This window comes from Panthera leo, chromosome B4 (assembly GCF_018350215.1).
Source record: "Panthera leo isolate Ple1 chromosome B4, P.leo_Ple1_pat1.1, whole genome shotgun sequence".
In the NCBI taxonomy this organism is placed as follows: domain Eukaryota; kingdom Metazoa; phylum Chordata; class Mammalia; order Carnivora; family Felidae; genus Panthera; species Panthera leo.
The window spans coordinates 58,170,126-58,192,025 of record NC_056685.1 but is presented as its reverse complement, the minus strand read 5'-3'; the positions used below and the strand labels follow the sequence as shown (position 1 = coordinate 58,192,025).

The 21,900-nt window shown below is 34.4% G+C and overlaps 2 protein-coding genes across 7 annotated transcripts in view; one reads left to right on the top strand and one right to left on the bottom strand.

The window, feature by feature from the left end:
* DNAI7 (dynein axonemal intermediate chain 7) overlaps window positions 1-4,239 on the top strand; it is a 70,615-nt gene extending 66,376 nt beyond the window's left edge. For all 4 annotated transcript variants that reach the window (XM_042946080.1, XM_042946081.1, XM_042946082.1 and 1 more), the window contains 4 exons: window positions 358-572; window positions 1,515-1,682; window positions 3,055-3,168; window positions 3,910-4,239. In XM_042946080.1, coding sequence (XP_042802014.1) covers window positions 358-572; window positions 1,515-1,682; window positions 3,055-3,168; window positions 3,910-4,188 — 776 coding nt within the window. In that variant the 3' untranslated portion in view covers window positions 4,189-4,239. The remainder of the gene's footprint in view (window positions 1-357; window positions 573-1,514; window positions 1,683-3,054; window positions 3,169-3,909) is intronic.
* Window positions 4,240-4,326: 87 nt separating this feature from the next.
* IRAG2 (inositol 1,4,5-triphosphate receptor associated 2) overlaps window positions 4,327-21,900 on the bottom strand; it is a 135,275-nt gene continuing 117,701 nt past the window's right edge. For 2 of the 3 annotated variants that reach the window (XM_042946083.1, XM_042946084.1), the window contains 8 exons: window positions 17,270-17,404; window positions 10,691-10,838; window positions 9,797-9,840; window positions 8,224-8,286; window positions 8,062-8,108; window positions 7,704-7,805; window positions 5,775-5,882; window positions 4,327-4,898 (listed from right to left, as the gene is read on the bottom strand). In XM_042946083.1, coding sequence (XP_042802017.1) covers window positions 4,655-4,898; window positions 5,775-5,882; window positions 7,704-7,805; window positions 8,062-8,108; window positions 8,224-8,286; window positions 9,797-9,840; window positions 10,691-10,838; window positions 17,270-17,404 — 891 coding nt within the window. In that variant the 3' untranslated portion in view covers window positions 4,327-4,654. The remainder of the gene's footprint in view (window positions 4,899-5,774; window positions 5,883-7,703; window positions 7,806-8,061; window positions 8,109-8,223; window positions 8,287-9,796; window positions 9,841-10,690; window positions 10,839-17,269; window positions 17,405-21,900) is intronic. The other variant, XM_042946085.1, reaches the window with a different exon arrangement.

Below are 21,900 nucleotides of genomic sequence, written 5' to 3'. Positions count from 1 at the left end.
CTGTAAGACTAAGTGCTCTAGGAAGATAGAACTGCATGTGCTTAGAGGCTCAGAGGTATATGATATTGTTGGGAGAGAGCCAAAAAAAAAAAAAAAAAAAGTGTAGCTAAAAACAAGTGAAGGAAGTACAAGGGATGAAGCCAGAAACATGGGTCTTCATTCTGAAGGGGTTACATACCATGCTGAGGCGTTTGGACTTGATCCTGTAGACAAGAAGAAACTCCCAGAAAGTTGGCTTTTTGTAGAGATTCTATTCTAAATGTAAAAGATTTATACACATTTGCAGTTATTTGGGTGGTTTCATTCATCTTATTTTTGTGTAGAAAAAAATGAATCTGTGACTTTCTTATTGTGAAGGTAAACACTGGCAGACTGATGGCATCAGCAATGTCCTTTACCAATCAGAAGAAAGACTTATAACATTCAGCCTAGAAACTTTTGGCCCTGTTACCTTGATTCAAGATACTCATATTAACATGCCATTCCAGTCATGGGAACTCAGACCACTTGATGTGAATAAAGTACTTTTGACTGTGACTACGGTATTTACTGAGATACAAATACAAATTAAGGTAAGTCACAGTTATAGTAAGTCATTTGAAAGAGGTAAGCCTCTTTGAGGACAGCATGTCGAAGCAATCCATCGTTGGTGATTTACATTTTGAAATGTCTTTTATAAATATATTTAAAATATACTTTGACCCATAATTTTTTAACCTTTTTTCCTAATGTTTAATTAAAGTTTATTTAAAGTTTATTTTGAGAGAGAGGGAGAGAGAATCCCAAGCAGGCACTGTCAGCGCGGAGCTGGTCACAGGGCTCAAACCCATGACCTGAGCCTAAATCAAGAGTCAGTTGCTTAACTGACTGAGCCACAATTTCTAAACAAAATAAAACAAAAATTCTAAATGAGATAGTAATTGGATCGGTAATAACATGTAATAAATGAGATGCAATTTTGAACCCTAAGGTTAGTAGAAATAGACCAATTAATGAAGCTACAAGCCCGGTTGTAATATGACTTCGAGAGTTTTTGATCCACTCTCAAGAGGCTTCTTCCTCAAAACTGGAAGAGAGAGATGTGAACTCTGTACACCTTCAGATTGCCACTTTGCAGAGTTTAAAACCAGATAATTTTGCATTAAGTCTTATATGTGTAAAAAATATATATATATCCTTAAAAGTTGCAACATGAATAGCTATCGAATGGCTATTGTAATTCAATATGACCATCATCAGTGTTCTTAGATCATAACTTATAAGATGGGAGGACACCTGAAACGTTAGTCCCTCGATTGTTCAAATAAAGCCCAAAAAAGGTTGACCGATTGGGTGAGGTAACAAGGAGACTTTGTGGCGAAGCTCGGAGCTGGCTTAAAACATAGCTGTCCTGCATTCTTCTCAATGCAGAATGATATAGGGCTAAAAAACAAATGTTATAAAGAACGTCAAGTCTGGAAATGGAATAACGAAGTAATAATTCATAACAGCTTCTTTCTTCTTCTTGAGATTAGGAAAACCTCTGCATGTTAGCATCAGTCAAAGTAGATAACAAGAAACACTCCTCTACTTTGGAAGGAAGATGGATGACTCCTATTTCTTTTATTCTTGCTTTGAAAGAAACTGGATTGAATATCTTTCCTACTGGACACTCTCATTTTTATGTTGTTATAAATCGTAAGGTAAGAACAAATCTTTCCAGATTTAATGTAATGGACAGTTAGAATGTTAGCAAGTACTAAATTTTACGTAAATCTTAAGGTAAGTTGCAGGTTTTCTATATCCACATGTACAGGATTATAGTTAGAAAGGAGGGAATAAAGGGCAAGACCAGAAACCCAGGGTTGTCTCAAGTGTAATAATCTTTCCCAAAAGAGTAAGCCTGTAGTATGATCTTCATATCACAAATGGAGCATTGTCCACAGCTGGCCAGTTCTGCATTTTGTATGTTTTCTTCCTTCTTCCAGGCTGGACATATGTAAGATTTCTTAAAACAGGAAATGACTCAACATTTGCCCAAACATGACAAATCAGGCAAAATTAAACGCACTGATACAGAACCCACTTCCTTCTGCTTCTTGGCAGAGGCTCCCCATCTGCATACTGCTTCATGTTACCCATTAGGCTTTAGTTAAATAAGATTCTTCCATGTTAAACTGTGTGCTCCTTGAGGATGGGGACTGCTTTTTCATCACCTAGCATTCTTCTAGCACTTCTAGATTTAATGTCTTCCTTAAATCAGTAGACATTTAATAAATAGGCTATATAAACGAAGACAAAGAAGGTTCTAATCAGGAAAAATGTTTTAGGCAGAAGAGTTCTGTACTCAAGAACAGGTTTATCATATATCAGATATGACAATACAGGTAGACCTATAACATTGGAAAATGTGAGTACAGTGTACATATGTGCAAGAAAAAAACACCTTGGCTTTACGCACTCAGTTGCCACTCTACAAATGCTGAATGTAGTGTACTAGTCATTGCAGAATATCCAAGAATTTTTTTTCTAAACATTTATATTCTAGGCATTGTCATAGGTGCTTAGGATCCATTAGTGAATAAAGGTCCCTGCCATTGTGGAGCTTACATTCTAGCAGAGGAAAACAAAAATCATCTTACTTTTTATGTTTCTAGTTTAGTATGTCAAAAGGTGCTAAGTGCTACGGAAAAAAGTGCAGGTCAGGAATCATGGGGCTAGGGCGGCATACGATGGCAAACAGGGCGTTGGAGGAGGGGGCGCTCAATGAGAAGGCAAGATCTAAGCAAAACTTGAAGGTGGGGAATTAGGCCAAGTGAAGAAAGCAAAGGAAGAAGAAAAGGAGATGATAGATCATGGGGTGTATGTGGCAGGACATCAGACGCCTTGTCAGTCATTGTTTGGACCTTGGTTTCTCTTCTGAAAGGCAACACCATTGCCTTGTCCTGACCGGGCGGTCATATTACATTTTAAATGGATTTTTCTGTACTGAGAAGCGACTGTAGGAGGCCAAAGATGGAAGAGAGGCTTGTTGTGAAGCTCTATGATCAATTGTATTTGTTTTTATATTGACAGGAACCCTTGGTAGAAATTAAAGCTTATCGACAACTGGCCCTGCTAAGTTCTGCTTTTGCATTTGGTTGGAGCAAGTGGAATGTAGAATGTGGTTCAAAAAAAGTTATAGTTAAGGTAGAGTATGCAAAAACCCATAAAACTTTGTCCTCCAAAAGAAGATAAGGTACTCAAAAGCTAAATGACTGTAGGGCATAGTTTCTCCTCTTGAAAAGGTGAAAAAAATTAACATCCAAAATAGTTTTCAAACTTCACTTTTATTTTGTCAAAAATGTAAAGCCGAACTATGTAAAGATCATGCCTTCATTGCCCAGTATGGTGTCAAACCCTCTTAACTTTAGGCTAATGTCCTTATCTCTCTTTACCTCAACACAAGAACAAATGGAAGCGTTTAATGTGAATATATCTATGATTCACAAACGTTTTCCTCAGAGATGGGCAGGCCTCCAGTTTAACTTTCTGGCACATTTACTGCCTGATAACAAAGGTATCTTATCAAATTCTAAATGCTGACTGATGAATGTTCTAGCATAAGTGAGCCACCATATTTACTTGTGTATTTTGAATGTAAGCTCCTTGAGGATAGGGTTTATTGTTGCAGTTGCTACTTGTTTGGTTTTCTTTCTTTGTTATATCCCCAGAACCTAGAATAATACCTGGCACATGATAGCATTTCAACACTATCTCTGTTGAATGAATACATTTTGATAAGGTCTATAAACACATGGTTTAAGAAATGGGACACTAAGAATGTTTCTTTTACATTAGGAAGTTGGGGGACTTAGTTCAAATTACACTCTGCTAAAATACCTAATAGAAGAACTATTAATGGATTTCTCTAATTTTCTTTTTCTTTAGCTGAGGGAACACCTTACTGAAGAAGAACTTGTTCAGGATCCTAACTGGACCCTTTTAATGTTTAGTGGTGACAGAGCACAGAGGCTCAAAATCAATGAAAACAGTGAAACATTCTCTGAAGCCCTTAAAGAAGAAACAGAGTTTCATTCTACTCTGTATCACCTGGTTAAGGATTTTGCTTCCAAAGAAGCAATGGAGAAAATTAGGAGCTCCAAATGCCAGTTTATTGATTCTGTATGCTATATGCTACTCTCGACGAGATTACTCAGCTACTCTTAATCCCCAATGGTAAATTTTGTTCAGTATGAAGAATCAAGCAGTTTGGAGAAAAAAAATCAGGTTATTCAATAAAATGTAATGAGTTGATATATTTCCAGTAGGTTATTAAAATCTAGTCAGTATTTTATACTCAAATGTTATTTTTTAAAAAGTGGGGTTGTTTTTCCCATGAATACTTTCAGTTTTCACTGTATGAAGATTTGAATGGTTCTTTATTTCAATAAATTTTAACAAACAACATGTAAGATCGCCTCAAAAAGCTCATTAAAAGATCATAGGTAGGCTTCCTCCCCATTATATTTTATTTGGGAGGAAATCACAGAAAGAGGGAATGTAAAATATCTTGTAGTCCTTCTTGAGACCCTCTGGTTCTATGCTATAATTTCCCAGCTAAAAATGACTAATTTACAAAGTTCAGATACTGAAACTTTAAAAATGAAGACACACACATTGAGATGTGCTCTGGTCACACTGGTGGTGGTCCATTGTGTTGGAGTCTAGTAAATGGCCACAAGATTTGTTCTAGAGACATCCAGGAGTCCCCATCTGGTGTGGGAGCAGCATCCACAGACTTCTGGAAAAATCGTCCTGTGAGGAAGCTCATCAGAGCTGCAAACAGTACAATGAATGCAACAGAAAGCCAGAGTGCCTTATTAGCTTTTCTGATGGAAGTCTTGAGATTTGTTGCCCAGGAAGCTATTGTGTCATAACTATAAGGAAAATACAAAGTCAGTATTTGGTAATAGCAACAATCTGTTATTAGAAACACTCCTTTGCCAACAATACCAATCAAATCCTTGATCTGCCACCAACACTGCCTTGTAAGAAGCTACCTAATGTGACCTGCTGTCTTGGTTTGTACTACAATTTGCCCCCATCCCCACCCCCAATAATTTTTAGAATTAGAGAAATGATTTAGAGTTAAATAATGCCTGAGACAGACACCTAATTTTCAGATCATCACCATAGCATTTCTTAACTATTAACAAGAACATTTGAGTATTTATCTCATTCTTTCAATTGAGTAAGGCAACTTCTATTCCTACAGTAGAAACAAAAATGTTATTTTTGGGGTAGAGCATGATATGTGTGTATATACCTATGTCACATACTTCTCACCATACCCTGGACTTTTGCTATATTGAAATTTAAACTATTTTTAGAAACACCCATAAGATTATTGTATCATAGGTCTTTGAAAATAGTTAACTGTGGAAAAAAAAAAAAAAGAAAATAGTTAACTGTGTTAGACACTACACTTAGCATTTTACATGTGCTAGTTATTTAATCATGACAAAACAATGCCACAGGTGCTACCATTATCATTCCTATCTTCTAGATAAAGAAACTGGTGTTCAATAATGGATGAACTTGCCTAGGCCATCTGACTCCAGGGCCAAGTTCCTAACACTGAACTCTTACACGTGGAGGCATAATTCTTGTACACCATGCAAAATTTGTTTTTTTACCCTAAATTTAACAATTTGACAAGTTTTTTAGTACTTTGACTAAAATTAATACTGTTAACCCTGCCTTATCTTTCCCCATTCTACGAAAATGGTATCATGAGCAAGTAGACAACTTACATTGAAGAGCCATCCCATTTTGATGGATTATTTCTCTTTTCAGAAAGACTTGGCTTTCTTGTCCTTTCTACTGTTTCTTCTCCAGATGGTTCTGAGTCATCTTTACTTCTGTAAATAAGTATTTTTAAAAATGTTTGAAACTATGGATAATGTACCAGATTATTTATAAAATATTTCTAGATTGTACTACTAAAGAGGCTTTAGATATATATTTTTCTAAAGCAAAACAACTAATTCTAAAATTCAAATCACTAAATTTATGTTTTTAACCATTTATAGGAATTTAATTTTTAAAACTTACTATATTTAGGAAAATGTTGTAGAAAGTTGAGATACTATCCAAAGCAAAAGGAGAAATTTACAAAGAACATGCAGAAATTAGTCAATTATCACCACTAATAATTAACCAGTGTTATGAATCTGTGATTTCTTTCCCTGTTTATGTCTAATCATACTTTAAAAAACAAATGTGAATATTTCTTCCGTATTTTTTTATTCAATATGTAGCAAAATATTTTCTCCTTCTACCATATAATTAATCTATTAACAGTGGATTTTATGCTAAACTGGAGTAACATCAGAATGCCATTTCTTCTTTAAAAATCTTAATTTTGAAAGATTTTATAAATCTTTTTATAAAAATTTGTTTATAAAAATATGTTCAGTACAAAGCTAGCTACAATTGATATTTAACAAGCTGAGAAATAGTATGATTTTATTTGAAATACTTTCAATCCAATTGCTATCTACAGAGGAGTTCCTTTAACCTGAACAAAACTTGTTTCATTATCATGTTCACTAAAAAGTTCCTAGTTAGATTTGAATTTTGAAATTAGAAGCTCATTAGGCCCTCACTGTTGCCAAAGGGAACTGTTTCTCAAAGTTTTTTTTTTCTTTTTTTCTTTTCTTGTTGGACTTCTATAGGGAATGTGTGTAGATGGTTTTAGTGTTTAAAGGAAACAAGGTCCAAATGCCTGGATTCTTGTTTCTCAAGATTTCAGTTTTTTTGTTTGCAAAGACTTCTCAGTAGAAATCATACTGTACTAACAAAAAAACAAAAGATAGATTGTAATCTTTTGGAGAAAACTTGATTTTTTTTCACCCAGGTAAGAAAACTCCATTACATTTGCTCTAAATCTGAAAAGAACTTTCAACATAAGCAATAGACTCCCAGGATTATTTAAAAAACAAAAAAAACTGAGGGTAGGCACTATGTCTTACTCTTCTTTATACCCCTTAGGATCGAATGTAGTATATACCACATAGTAGGCAGGCAACAAACATGTATAAAAAGAACATAAAGCCATTTCAGTCAGATCTCTACAGATGAGGAAACAGACCAAATAAGGTTAAATAGTTTGTCCAATGTTCACCCAGGACTTAGAAGCAGCATTTCTTCGTGTCCCTTCTCCTCAGCTGTCTACCTTTTGCTATAGAAGATTTTATTTAACTTGCTACACAGACATATAGCAGTATAGCATTTTACGTTTCCCCTACTGTTCATTTACACATAAAGGGAAGACAGATGTATATATAATGCACATAATTTACTTATGTGCCTATATGCTATACATACATATATATATATAATTCATGTTTTGTTTTGTTTTTTAATCTAAGTAGATGGATATTTTACTTCTGTGGCTCTATGCTGACCTCTCAGATGGCCAGATTACCTATACAGGAAAAAAATAATCTTCACAATTCTGGCAAATTTAAGGGTCTTCTCTAACTCAAGACCTCAAACCTTAGGTACTAAAGAGTGAATGTATTTGCAAATAACATTTATAGAATGCTCTACAGTTTATAAAAGTCTTAATGAATTATCTTTTTGATGATGCAGTATTGATCTCATTTCCATAGAGTAAAAGTGCTCCCCACTATTTCCCAGTTCACATCAGGTTAATAAACACACCAAGCTTCACCTACTTTAGTTCACATTTTTCTTCTTCAGCATCTGCCCAGGAATAGGTGCTAATAAATCGATGTAATGAGGGACGGTGTTCACTCTGCTTTGACCCCAAAATACGCCTAAATAAAGATGATTATAGCCACTTGTCAAATTAAATATATCCGTAGCCATTATCAATTTATAAGTTCTATTTTTTGTTGGCATATTCACATTATGCTTCATTATAAAACTTCATGGTTATACACCTATTTTTATAATTATTGTGCATGTACTCTGTGTAAATCAAATGTTACTCTATTACTTATTGCAAACATTTACTTCAGTCAATTATAAAACAGGAGGGTTCCCAAAGGGCAACCATAAAATTACACTTACCAGCTGCTTGACCTCCTACTGAATCGGTCATTTTCCATCCCAGCCACCTTTAAAATTCAGAAATAATTTAAAACATAATGAAATGTCAATTTAGTGAAGTTTATGTTTTGTTATATGAAAATTAATTTGCTTTTGGCTAAGAACACTTAAGAATTTGCTTACCATTCCTGCATTTCCTATATTTCTGGGCAAAGAGGCAATGGTCACTCTCCGAAGAGAAGATGGCTACCCGAAGAGGGCAAAAAGTACATTTAGAAAATTATCCGTATTTTATCATTGTATATATATAACACTAGTGGATATCCTTGTACCTACACATACCTGCATTTGGTCATTGCTCAGTTAAACAGTAGACACATTTTGTTATGGCCAAATTGCCTTCCAGAAATATTCTACCAATTTAGATTCTACCTCCTCCCAACACCCGATGAGTATGATTTTTGCCAGTCAGATACGGCTTTTTGTTTCGGTTTCTAGTAACGTTGAACATTTTTTTAATGTTTAATAGTCATGTATATATCTTCTCTGAGAACTATCTGTTCATGATTTTTGCCCATATTTTTAATGATATTTCTGACAGAAATGTTTTTCATGGTTAATGCAGCCAAATCTGTCTTTTGCTGTAGTGTTTCTTTTATGCCTAGGTTTTCCCCAACTCAAGAGGCGATAAATATGTACCTATTTTCTAGCTTTTTTTTTTTTTTGTGGTTTCACTTTTTCCATTTAACACATTTAAAGATGGGCATATTTTGATAAATTGATATATTTACATATCAGCATTGAGATTTGCACAGGAAAATGTGATATACTACTATGTGGTTCTTAAAGTTTAACTTCAGGAAATAAAAATGTAATATTAAATGTAGGAGATAGACTAAAGAAGCTTAAGGTGAATTCTTTTTTTAAACCACCATTCCTAATTTAATTGTATAGGTTAGTTGAATATTAAAAATATAAAATTTCAGTCCAAGAAACTTGGGTTCTCACCATGGTTCTGCCACTACGTGATCATAACTAATCACTTATGTGAAAGTGATTTTCCTCATTTGTGAAAGAGATTTGGATGGAATGATTTTAACGTCTCTTGCTCAAAAAAGTCTGTGAAATCCTGACTTTCAAACTGGCAAAAACTGCTGGTTGACTTTCAAGATCCCATTTTTCCCTTTTCACTTGGTGTAAAAAAAAAAAAAAAGAAAAAAGAAAAACCTCCTTGAGTTTCTAGTTAGGCACAAAGACTCCAGAATTAAAAACGGGTTTTCCAGCCTCATTTTCAACCAAGAAACAAAAGGGAAATGTTATCTGGGATTTCTAGGAATTGTCATGAGAGGGAGAGGGAATATCCATTTTTGCTTCTTCCTATTTCTTAGAATGTGACTCCATGAGGAGTTGGTGCCCCTGAACCGATGAAGCCATCCTAGACCTTAAGGTGGAAGCAAAGGGCTGCGGGTGATGAAGCAGCGAGAGGAGACTGGGCCTTTTGGATTTTGTGAAGCTTCTCTACCATTTGGGGACTGCTTATTTCCAACTCTGGTTTTATATGAAAGAGAAACTATCTGGTTTTCCTCCTGCTTTTGGAGAAACTTAATTGATGTACACATACAGTAAGTATAAAAGCATACATATATACACGCATAACTACATGAACACAGACATATGATTTACATGTAAAGCCATGTTTCAAATAATATTTTAAAACCATCTCATCGGTAACATTTGATAGACAATTAGTAATTACCTTGGAGTTTAGAGAAGATGAGCGTCTTTTAATTTGGCAGTCATCTGAAAGGAAAAACGCATTTGCACATTTTAGGAATTACATATGCAATTTTTTGCAACAGTCTTAATTCTTTACAAAGAAGAGCAAAAGTCAGAAAATAAGACCCCAGAGACAACTGAGCAATAAAAGTATCTGGTTATTATTTTGTGATTCATAACAATTACCACTTTAATTGATGGAATGCAATCCTCTATGTCACTACAGATGTCCACAATGCTTACCCAGCACATAGGAGGCGCTAAATAAATGTATGCTTCATAAATGAAACTACAGATCAGAAGATTATCAAATGTGATTACTTTTTCTAGAAAAGGGAACAGATCATTAGAATAATTCTGTTCAGAAAGGTTCACACTATTTAAATTAAAACTTTATATAAACCTTATGTTTTAAGGTATTTTCCATGGTCTCAGATGTCTATTTTCCAATCCATCAGCCAGCTTACTATGCCACAGTCATTCCTTCTTTGAGAAATACAAAACCATTGTTGATGAAAGTGGCTCATTTAACCTACTGTGCTTTATGTGTGGAGAAAAAGCCAATTCTAACATACCCTAAATAGGAGAACATTAGGTAAACTCGATGGGTTGTATTACATATATTCTTTCATGTCAGCAATCTAATTTAATGAATTTTTTGGTGTCATTACCAAAGAATCTTTCTGGTCTCTCAACCTGTTTTCTAAATAATATCTATAAGCATTTGGGCTACATAAATAACAGGAATGAGTTATTCTTCTAACATAACCTTAACCTAAAGTTTTTATATCAAAGACATAATAGGAATTTGTAAGAGAGAATGAAAGAGGAGAATGTTAGAAAAACATAACTGATACTATTAAATTTTTATTACCTTCATCTTCAAGAGGATTAAAAGACCTTTCATTTTGCAGAAGAACCTGTTTCAGTTCTTCTAATTCAGCATGCTCTTTGGCATACATTCTCTTCAGGTTTTCTACATGCTGAATCATCACTTCAACTGCTTTACTAACTCGGCTTTCCTAGTAGGAAAAAAAAGAATAAATTTACAGTGAAAATACTATTCTTGATATCCAGTTAAAAAATGGCGATTAGGCACATGCATTTATCTTTACTCCATCCCTAAATTCCCCTAAAGTGACAATAAAGGCATTTTTTTAAAGAAGGCATGAGTACACAAAGAAAAATAGAACAGAAGAAGATATAATAAAATTTTGAAAGCTTGCTAGTAGAAGGACTAGTGATGAATGTCTAAGACCTGAAAAAGCTGAACTCTTAAAAAAAAAAAAAAAAAAAAAAAAAAAAAGCAGTAAGCCTGCAAGCAACCTGCACTGCACCACAGAAAGCCATGCAAGCTCAGGATTTAAAGGGCCTCTGAAATTAAACTTGAAGGTAGGTATATAACAGAAGAAATGGTTGAAAATCTGCATAAAAAGTGATTAGATCCACATATCTCCTTACTCAGACCAGCTGAGCAACTTCCCTTCATCACTTTGCCAAAAGACCACAAAGGTTGAATATTTAGAGAGAGAGAAACAGCCTGTGGATTGGGCAGTCACAGATAGTTGATGGTTAATGAATCATACAGAAAAGAAGAGATTAAGCAAAAGTCTGTATACACACTAAATACTGAGATACCTAGCCTGATTTCTCCCTCCAACTTGCAAACACTGGCAGCCAGGCTTATACTCTCAAAGCAGGTGGTTGGAAGGTTTTCCTCTGAGGAATCTAACACAGCAAGATAAAAGTCTTAACATTACTGACATTAAGAATATCCCAATGAGACATCCTAGCTTGTGTGAAGCTCAGAGACAATGAGAACCTCCCCTGCCCAACATACACACAGCTCCCATTCAGCTATATAGTGGATCATCACTAATCAGAGAAAAGCCTCTAACCATGAAAGAGGAAAATCCGCACTAGAAAAGCAAGCTGGAGGAGATCAACTACCCAAAGTCTTTGAAGAAACTAGAAATATCGTCAGAGTTAAGATTAAGGGTTGCATCCATGAAATAAGAACAAGATATTAAAAAGCTGCATGTTGAAAATAAAGTTTGGGGATTAAAAATATGACAAAAATACATAACTCAAGAGAAGAGCTTCAAGGTAAGGTTGAGGAAATATCCCCCCAAATGGAGGAAAAACACTAAAAAGAGAAAAGAGATGAAAAAGGACCTGTTCAGGAGATCCAACAGGCAAAGAACAAGAACTCAAGAAAACATAGGAAAATTCCACAGAATGTAGAAAAAGGAAATAATTTTTTAAAAAAGTCTCTAGAACTCAAGAACTTGCCAGCTTATATCCACCCAGGGCCTGTACATGAAAATAAACTCATACCAAAAAAAAGGACAGTAGGGAGAAGAGGATATCCTAAAATCTTCTGGAAAGTAAGCAAAGGCATAAACAAAAGCTCAAAAGTCAGAATGGCATCAAACTTTGACAGCAACACCAGAAATTAAGAAGGAAATGAAACAATGCAAGAAAAATTCTAAAGGAAATTATCTCTAACCTCGAATCTATCACCCAGCTAGACTATCAATTAAGTAGGAAAATAAAAACATTTTCAGTTATATAATGTCTCGAAAAGTTTAACCCTCAGGATTTTTTTTTAAAAATTGAAGTATAGTTGACATACAATATTGTCATAATTTCAGGTGCATGATATAATGATTTGACAATTATGCATTATGCTTCATTCACCATAAGTGTAGTTACCATCTGTCACCATACATTATTACAATTTATTGGCTACATTCCCTATGCTGTACTTTTTATCCCTAAGACTAGAGCTTTGATAACTGTAGATTTTTACCCCTTTGTATATTCCTGCCTCCTCTGTTGTAGATTAATTGACCATATATACATGAGGGTTTATTTCTGGGTTCTCTATCCTATTCCACTGATGTATGTGTCTATTTTGGGGTAGTGCCATACTATTTTGACTGCTATAGCTTTGTAGTATATCTTGAAGTCTGGCAGTATGATACCTCTATCTTTGTTCTTCTTTCTGAAGATTGTTTTGGCTATTCAGGGTCTTTTGTGGCTCCTTATAAATTTCAGGATAATTTATTCTAGTTCTGTGAAAAATGCTGGTGGTATTTTGAAAGGAATTGCATTGAATCTATTGATTGCTTGAGGTAATATGGACATTTTAACAATATCAGTTCTTTCAGTCCATAAGCATGGACTGTCTTTCCATTTGTGTCATCTTCAATTTCTTTGTTTTATAGTCTTCAGAGTACAGGTCTTTCACTTCCTTGGTTAAATTTATTTCTAGATATATTATTATTATTGGTGCAATTGTAATGGGATTGTTTTCTCAATTTCTCTTTCTGCTACTTCATTTTCAGTGTGTAGAAATACAGTTTCTGTATATTGGTTTCGTATCCTGCAACTTTACTGAAATTAATTATTAGTTCTAATAGTTTTTTGGTGGAGTCTTTAGGGTTTTCTAGATATAGTATCATGTCATCTGCAAATAGTGAGTTTTACTTCTTCCTTACCAATTTAGATGCCTTTTATTTCTTTTTCTTGCTAATTTCTGTGACCAGGACTTCCAGTACAATGTTGAAGTGGTGAGACTGGACATCCTGGTCTTATTCCTGATCTGAGAAGAAAATATTCCAGCTGTGTATGATGTTAGCTGTGGATTTTTCATATATGACCTTTTTTGTTTTGAGGTATGTTCCCTCTAAATCCCCTTTGTTGAGTTTTTATCATGAATGGATGCTGAATTTTGTCAGATGCTTTTTCTGCAGCTATTTAGATGATCATATGGTTTTTAACCTTCATTTTGTGAATCTGATGTATTTGCACATATTGAATCATTCTTGAATACCTGGAGCAAATCCCACTTGAATGTGGGGAATGATTCTTTTAGTGTATTACTGGATTTGGTTTCTAATATTTTGTTGAGGATTTCTGCAATTATGTTCATCGGGGATATTGACCTGTAGTTTTCCTTTTTTGTAGTGTCTTTGGTTTTGGTATCCAGGTAATGGTGATATTCACAGAATGAATTCATAGAGTTCATAGAATGAATTTGGAAGCTTTCCTTTCTCTTCTATTTTTTGGAATAATTTGAGGAAGATAGGTACTACCTATTCTTTAAATGTTTGGTAAGAATTCACCTGCAAAACTATCTGATCCTAAACTTTTTTTTGTTGAACATTTTTTGATTACTGATTCATTACTAGTAATCCTATTCAGATTTTCTATGTCTTCCTTATTCAGTTTTGGAAATTGTATGTTTCTAGGAATTTATCCATTTCTCCTATGTTGTTATATTTTTTGATATATAATATTTTATAGTAGTCTCTTATAATCCTTTGTATTTCTGTGACATCAGTCATTATTTTTTCTCTTTCCTGATTTTGAGTTCTTTTTCTTAATGAGTCTAGCTAAAGGCTTACCAGTTTTATCTTTTTAAGAAAACAGCTCGTTTTCATTGATTTTTTTTTTTTTTTTTTGCCTCTATTTCATTTATTTCTGGTCTGAGCTTTATTGTTTCCTTCCTTCTACTAACTTTGGGCTTTGTTCTTTTTCTAGTTCCTTTACGTGTAAGGTAAGATTGGTTGAAATTTTTTTGTGGTTCTTGAGGTAGGCTGTATCATTATAAAATTTCCTCTTAGATTTGCTTTTTCTGCATCCCAAAGATTTTAGACCACTGTATTTTCATTTTCATTTGTGTTTATGACTTCCCCTTTGATTTCTTTGTTGGCCCATTGGTTGGTTAGTAGCATATTGTTTAGCTTCCTAGTGTCTGTGTCTTTTCAAGTTTTTTTTTCTTAAAATTGATTTCTAGTTTCACACTGTTGTGGTTGGAAAAGATGCTTGATTTCAATCTTATTTATTGAGATTTTGTTTTTGGCCTAACATGTGATCTAATCTCGAGAATTTTCCATGTGCACTTGAGAAGAATGTGCATTCTGCTAGTTTGGGATGGAACGTTCTGTATATGTCCATTAAGTTCGTCTGGTCTTAATGTGTCATTCAAAGCCACTGTTTCCTTATTGATTTTCTGAATGGATGATCTATTCATCGATGTAAGTGATGTATTAAAGTGACCTCCTATTACTGTATTACTGTCAATTTCTCCCTTTATGTTTATTGATATTTGCTTTATGTATTTAGATGCTTCTATGTTGAGTGCATAGATATTTACTATTTTATATCCTTTTGTTGGACTGATCCCATTATCATTATGACCTTCTTTGTCTCTTGTTACAGTCTGTTTAAAAATTCTATTTTGTCTGATATAATATTGCTACCCCAGTTCTTTTCATTTTTATTTGCATGAAATATTTTTCCATCCCTTTACTTTCAGTCTATATGTGTCTTTAGCTCTGAAGTGAGTCTCTTGTAGGCAGCATATAGACAGGTATTGTCGTTTTATTCATTCAGTCACCCTATGTCTTTTGATTAAAGCATTTAAAGTAATCATTGCTACATATGTACTCATTGCCATTTTGTTATTTTTTTTTTTTTTGTAGTTCTCTCTTCCTTTCTTCTTCTCTTGCTCTCTTCCACTGTGATTGATGATTTTCTTTAGTGTTATGCTTGGATTCATTTCTCTTTATTTTTGTGTATCTATCATAGGTATTTGGTTTGTGGTTACCATTAAAATTTGTATCTAACATCCTAAGTATATAGGAGTCTATATTAAGTTGATAGTCACTAATTTTGAACACATTCTAAACAAACTACATTTTTACTCCCATATTTGGTGAACAGAAAGGAGACCAGTCTGGCTGGAGTGCAATAATTCAGGAAGATAAACTTAGGAAATTAATTTCAAGATGTAAGAGGGTAGGGGAATCATGTAGATCTTTTTAAACCATCATAAGGATTTTGGTTTTTATTCTGAAAAAAACTGAGGAGCCACTGGAGGACTTTGAACCAAAAAGAAACATGATCTGGCTTAAGTTTTGAAAGTATTACTCTGGCTGCTTTATGGAGAACAGATTATGTTGCAGGGAGTATTTGGTTTGAATGCAAACAGGCAGACCATTTAGAAAAATATTGTATTAATCTCTAAAACATAGAATGGTAGCTTAGATCAAGGTGGTAGCAGTGGAGAAAGAAACATGTGGTTGAATTCTGGATATATTCTGATGATAAATAGGATTTTCTGTAGCATTAGAGGTAGAGTGTGAGAGAAAGGTGTGGAGAATTGCTCCCAAGGATTTTCAATATGATAATCTGGAAGGGAAGTTACCCTTGACTGAGATAAGGAGATTATGAGTAAAACCGGTTTTGGAGAGACCATGGGCAGTTTATTTTTATATATGTTTGAATTGTTTGTCAAATAATATATATGTGTTGTTTGAATTGTCTGTCAAACATCCAAGTGGAAATGCTGCATCTGTAGTTAGTATATTCTAGTCTGGAACTCACAGCAATGGCTTAGGATAATCATGTGAATTTTGGAGTCATCAGCTGACTACATAAGATGGTATGGGGATTGAAGAAGATGAACATCACACGTACAAGGATGGAGCCCTGGGCCCCACTGATGAGGCCTGGGAGAATGGTGGGACCCACACAGGAGCCTGGAAGGGAGTGACCCATGATGTAGAGAGAAAAAAACAGGAGCATGTGGTACCTAGAAGCCTAGTGAGGAGAGTACTTCCAGGAGGAGAAAGAGCTCAGCCATGCTGAATATAGCAGATAGGTTAAGGAAAATAGGTAGGTTAAGGCCAATTAGAGCAGATTTCAGTGAGAATGGGAGGGGACAAATTAGAGACCATGAGTACAATTCTGTTGAGGAAATTTGCTGGAAATGGGAGCAGAGAAACAGGGTGGTAGTCAAAGAAGAAAGGGTCAAAGATTATTGTATTTGTTTTTGTGTTTTTTTCCATCTTAAAGACACTATATATGTGTTCTCATGAGAATGATTCAATACAGTGGGGAAAGTTGAAGATTTTTGAAGGAAAATAGGGAGAATCAGACCCCAAGACTCTGAGTAAATTAGGAGGATGGATTCTGGTATACAGTTGAGATGGTTAGCCTTAGACAGGATTAGAAACAACTCATGTTTTGTACTGTGAAGGAAGGCAAAGTATGAGGGTTGAGATGTTATTAGGTTTGGAACTTGTGGCAGTTCCCTTCCAAATGACTCCAAGTTCTCTCTGAGGCAGGAAGCAAAGTCGTTATTTGATAGAGAAGATGGGGAAGGACATGATGAAGATTTGAGGAGAAAGTGTGAAATTGATATTTGGAACAGATGATTTAGATGACTGTCCCTGGATAATGCTATTATGAGAGGGTTTTTTTTTTTTTTACATTTTTATTTGCATATTCCATTTTCCATTTTTTCCGTATTAAATACGTAAATCTTGTACAACACAGAAGTATTTTTAAAAACTTCTTCCTAGAAGTGTAATCCATAATCTCAGGGGAAATAGTAATTTTTAGTAGTTTCATCATAGCAAAAGAAACGGAGACAGATTACCTGATTAATGGCTCCAAGCATCTCAGCCCTACTGGCCACTCGTGCAGTGCACTGGCTAAGGAAAGTAATACTCTTCTCCAGCTTTTTAACAATTTCCTGGGCATGGTTGTCATCTTCACAAAGTGGTGTTAAAGACTGCACAGAAAGTAAAGTATTAAAATATATCCAACCCAAGTATTCAGCAAATGATTCTAACACTATGTTGTAAATACAAATGACAGTCACATCTCACTTATGTTGGTGGAAAGAGAAAAGAAGCAGCAAAGACCAATAATGAATGGTACTGAAATATTAATATCATTGTTGGCTATCAAACAGACTATGCAGATGTTCACAAAACTTTTTATATCTAGTATTGATCTCGTCCTTCTTTACTTCCTGAATTTGCCATTCTTTCGTGCACATTTCTGCCTACCACTTTTCCACTTACCAGAATAGGATATACTTAACTGGTAATGGTAGAGAAATTGTGCTTATGAATGAGTTGAGTGTATTGTATAAGGAGCATGGTTTGAACTTTTAAGAAAAGTAGTGAAATATACTACATTTAGATATGGTTCTGACTTATATACTTCCTCTTGTATTGATTACAAAGCATTATTGGGCAGGTTAGATGGGTATGCCTGCACTGCCTCATGAATATTTCTTTCAAACCTGTGCCCTTTCCTGATGGAAGACCATCCATTTCACTAGGGTAGAGACAGAATTAAGTGGACAGATTTGGAAACAAACAAGCCACTGCTTATTAGCTGTGTTTCCATGAGTGAATTTCTAAGACTTGCCCAAATCTAAAACACCATAAATTTTGTATATCATTAAAAAAGGAAAAGTTGTGTCAATAAAATTATAAGGCATCATATATTGACTTATATGATTATAAGTAATTCTAAAAATATTATGTAATCCTAAAAATATTATGTAAACATTTCTGTTTGTTCTTTCTTCATCTGCCAGATGGAGACAACTATGGGAATCCCGTTCCAGGAATACCGGGACATGAGTGGTAATATATGCAAATTGCTTTTCACACAGTAGATGCTAAATAAATGTCAGCCACTTCTGAAACAGAAACAAATGTGTGAGTTGCAGCTGGAGAGTTGCTAACCAACTGTAGTGGCCATTGTCAGACACATAGTTTCCTATTGTAGTTTAAATAACCACATTCATTTGGGAAAGGAAGAGCAGATGTTAGTTGTCAGCCAAACAAAATATGGTTTTACCAAAATTGAATCATGAAGAAATAGAAATTTTGAATAGAACAATAGCTAGTACAGAGATTGAAGCAAAACTCCCCCAACAAAGTCCAGTAATGGTTGGCTTCATTGGAGAATTCTACAAAACATGGAAAGAAGATTAAAACCATTTTTCTACAACAAGTGTTGGCAAGGATGTGGAGAAAAAGGAACCCTCATGCACTACTGGTGGGAATGCAAACTACTACAGCCACTATGCAAAACAGTATGGAGGCTCCTCAAAAAATTAAAAATATAACTACCCTACAACCTGAAATTGCATTACTGGGTATTTATCCCAAAAATACAAACACACTAATTTTGAATTAGGATCCATGCGCCCCTATGTTTATTGCAGCATTTACAGTAGCCAAACTATAAAAGCAGCCCAAGTGTCTAATGATAGATGAACGGATAAAGAAGATGTGCTATGTATATTCTATGGAATATTATTCAGCCATAAAAGATGAAATCTTATTTGCAACAACATGGATAGAGCTAGAGAGTATAATGCTAAGTGAAATAAGTCAGTCAGAGAAAGACAAATACCATATGATCTCACCCATATGTAGAATTTAAGAAACAAATAAGCAAAGGAAAAAGAAGAGACAGAGAGAGAAACTGTTAACAAACTTATGGTTACCAAAAGGGAGGTGGGTAGGGGGATGAGTGAAATAAATGATGGGGAGTCGAATACACTTATTATTAAAAAAAAAAAAAAAGAACTTTAAGCAAACCCAGGGCTGTACTTGTGGATTAATTGAACATGTATAATTTACCACTGCAGTTTATATAACTGTATTTTTCTCATTCTGGTAAATAGGCATTTCCAGCTTCAGGAGAAAAATTAGAACATTTCTGCACAATAAAATAAGCCTATTTTAACTATTATAAGTAAATTAACTATTATAAGTAAATTTTAACTATTATAAGTAAAAAAGTCTCGGTTCATACCACCACTGCTTAGTTTTGAAGTTGAAATAAGTTTCCAAGTTTAATTCAACTTTTCACCATTTACATCTATTTCTTTTTGTTCACATTTATTGCGTTGATTTTTTCCCTGTAATCAATTCCCTGTATTTTTTTCCTTGTAAACAATACTATTTTCTTATTCTAGTTTGATGCTACATCAAATGATATGAATGATTCAGAGAATGCCAATCTAGGAAAATACGTTCACTGTACTTAGGTAGACAGGGCCAAGAGCAAAAGATGGTGATGGAAACACATCAGGGTTTGAATGGTTTGTCACATGTTATTACTTGTCGGCTTTTGGATAAATTAGCCATTAATACTAAGTGACTGTTTCTCATCTACAAAATGGGAATAATAATACCTATTCCACATGTGGTCGTGTTACATTTTATAACAAATGTAAAAAAGCCTAATTTAGACCTGGGCAGGTGGTAGGGGTTCAATAAACAATATGTATTTTTTATGTTTTCTTATTAAAACTAAATTTTAAATTGCTAGTAGTTCAAAGGATTTGTTTCTATATGGGAGTTCATTTAGTTCTTAGTAATAGGCTATAAAATATTTAGAAACACTGGTTATTTGTCTCATTATGGCTTTATGGCAAATTTATTCAAATTTTTATATAGGTAGATAACCTGGGGGCATGTCAAGTGTGTTCAACTTGCTTGTGTCTTAATGCCTATATCAGAGTTTTGTTTGTTTTAAGCCAAAAAAGGCCCTTGTGGGAAATGAAAACTTAATAAAATTGTTCATAAAATAAGTACAATAAATCTTTAAAAAAATAAACAATCCCTCTAAAAGTCTTCCAAAAACCTGAAGAGGAGCAAACATTTCCAGGCTCATTCTTTGAGGCCCACTATTACTCTAATATCAAAGCCAAAGACCACAAGAAAATTACAGACTACTGGCCTTTATGAATGTTGATGTAAAAATCCTCAACAAAATACTAGCAAACCAATTTCAATAGCACATTAAAAGTATTATAAACCATGACCAAGTGAGATTTATTCATTTAATGCAAGGATGGCTCAGCATATGAAAATCAATCCGGTGTGATACACCACATTAACAGATTAAAGGATAAAAACCCACATTGACCACCTAAATTGATGCAGAAAAGCATTTGACAGGATTCAACACGCTTGATAAAAATATTCAGAAAACTAGAAATAGACAAAAAACTATGTCAACCTAATAAAGGTCATATATAACAAGCCCACAGCTAACATCATACACAATGGTGAAAGGATCAAAATTTTCCTCTAAGATATGGAACAAGGCAAGGATGTGCACACCCTACCACTTCTATGCAACCTAGTACTGGAAGTCCTAGTCAGAGCAGTTAGGCAAGTAATACATTAGAAATCCACACTGGAAAGGAAGAAGTAAAGTAATCTCTGTTCATATATGACATGATCTTATATATAGAAACCCCTAGACTGTTATAACTAATAAACAAATTCGAAAAGATACAGGATACAAAATCAACGTACAAACATCAATGGCATTCACATACACTAATGATGAACCCAAAAAGAAAATTAAAAAGTTCCACTTATAATACCATCATAAAAAATAAAGTACTTATGAATAAACCTAACAAAGGAGGTAAAAGACTTGTACTCTAAAAACTACAAACATTGCTGAAATTAAAGAAGACACAAATAAAAGGAAAGACATCCTGTGTTCATGGATTGGAAGACAATTTTCTTAAGACGTCCATTCTACTGAAATCTGCCTACAGATTCAATGCAATCCCTATCAAAATCCCAGTGGTATTTTTTTTTTGCATAAATAGAAAAATTCATCCTTAAACTGATATGGAATCTCAAAGGACCCCTAATAGCCAAAACAATTTTGAAAAAGAAAGAGCTGAAGGACACTTTCTGATTTCAAAACATACTACAAAGCTATAATATGGTACTGGAATAAAGACAAAAAACAACAAGGATGCCAAGACCCAGTGGAAAAACTGGATATCTTTTCATGGAGGTCATCAAGAAGATATGACCACCAGTTGATCTATCAGCTGGATCCAGGTAATCAGAGGTTATTCACCCCCTTCCTGTCCTTGAAATATGGCTTCCCCACTCTGAGAAGCTGCCCCAAGAACACTGCCTTGAAATAATGATGTAGTGCTGAGATCATTTGGATGGTATATATAACAACCCAGTAAAGCCTCTATATAAACTTAATAGATTTGGTGGGTGGCTGCAGAGATCTACTTGTCTTGTAGCCACCAAAGACAAGCGCATATGTAAATTTCTTTGCTTATTAAACCTTCCATCTACCAACTTGGAGCGACCTGCCTTTTCCTTCAGTTTCTCCCTGCCCTCTGAATATGAGGGCTAGTTTCAGATTATGTCCACGAAGCTCCTGAGGATCTTGCAAACCAACAATATCCATATCCGTACCCATATCGAT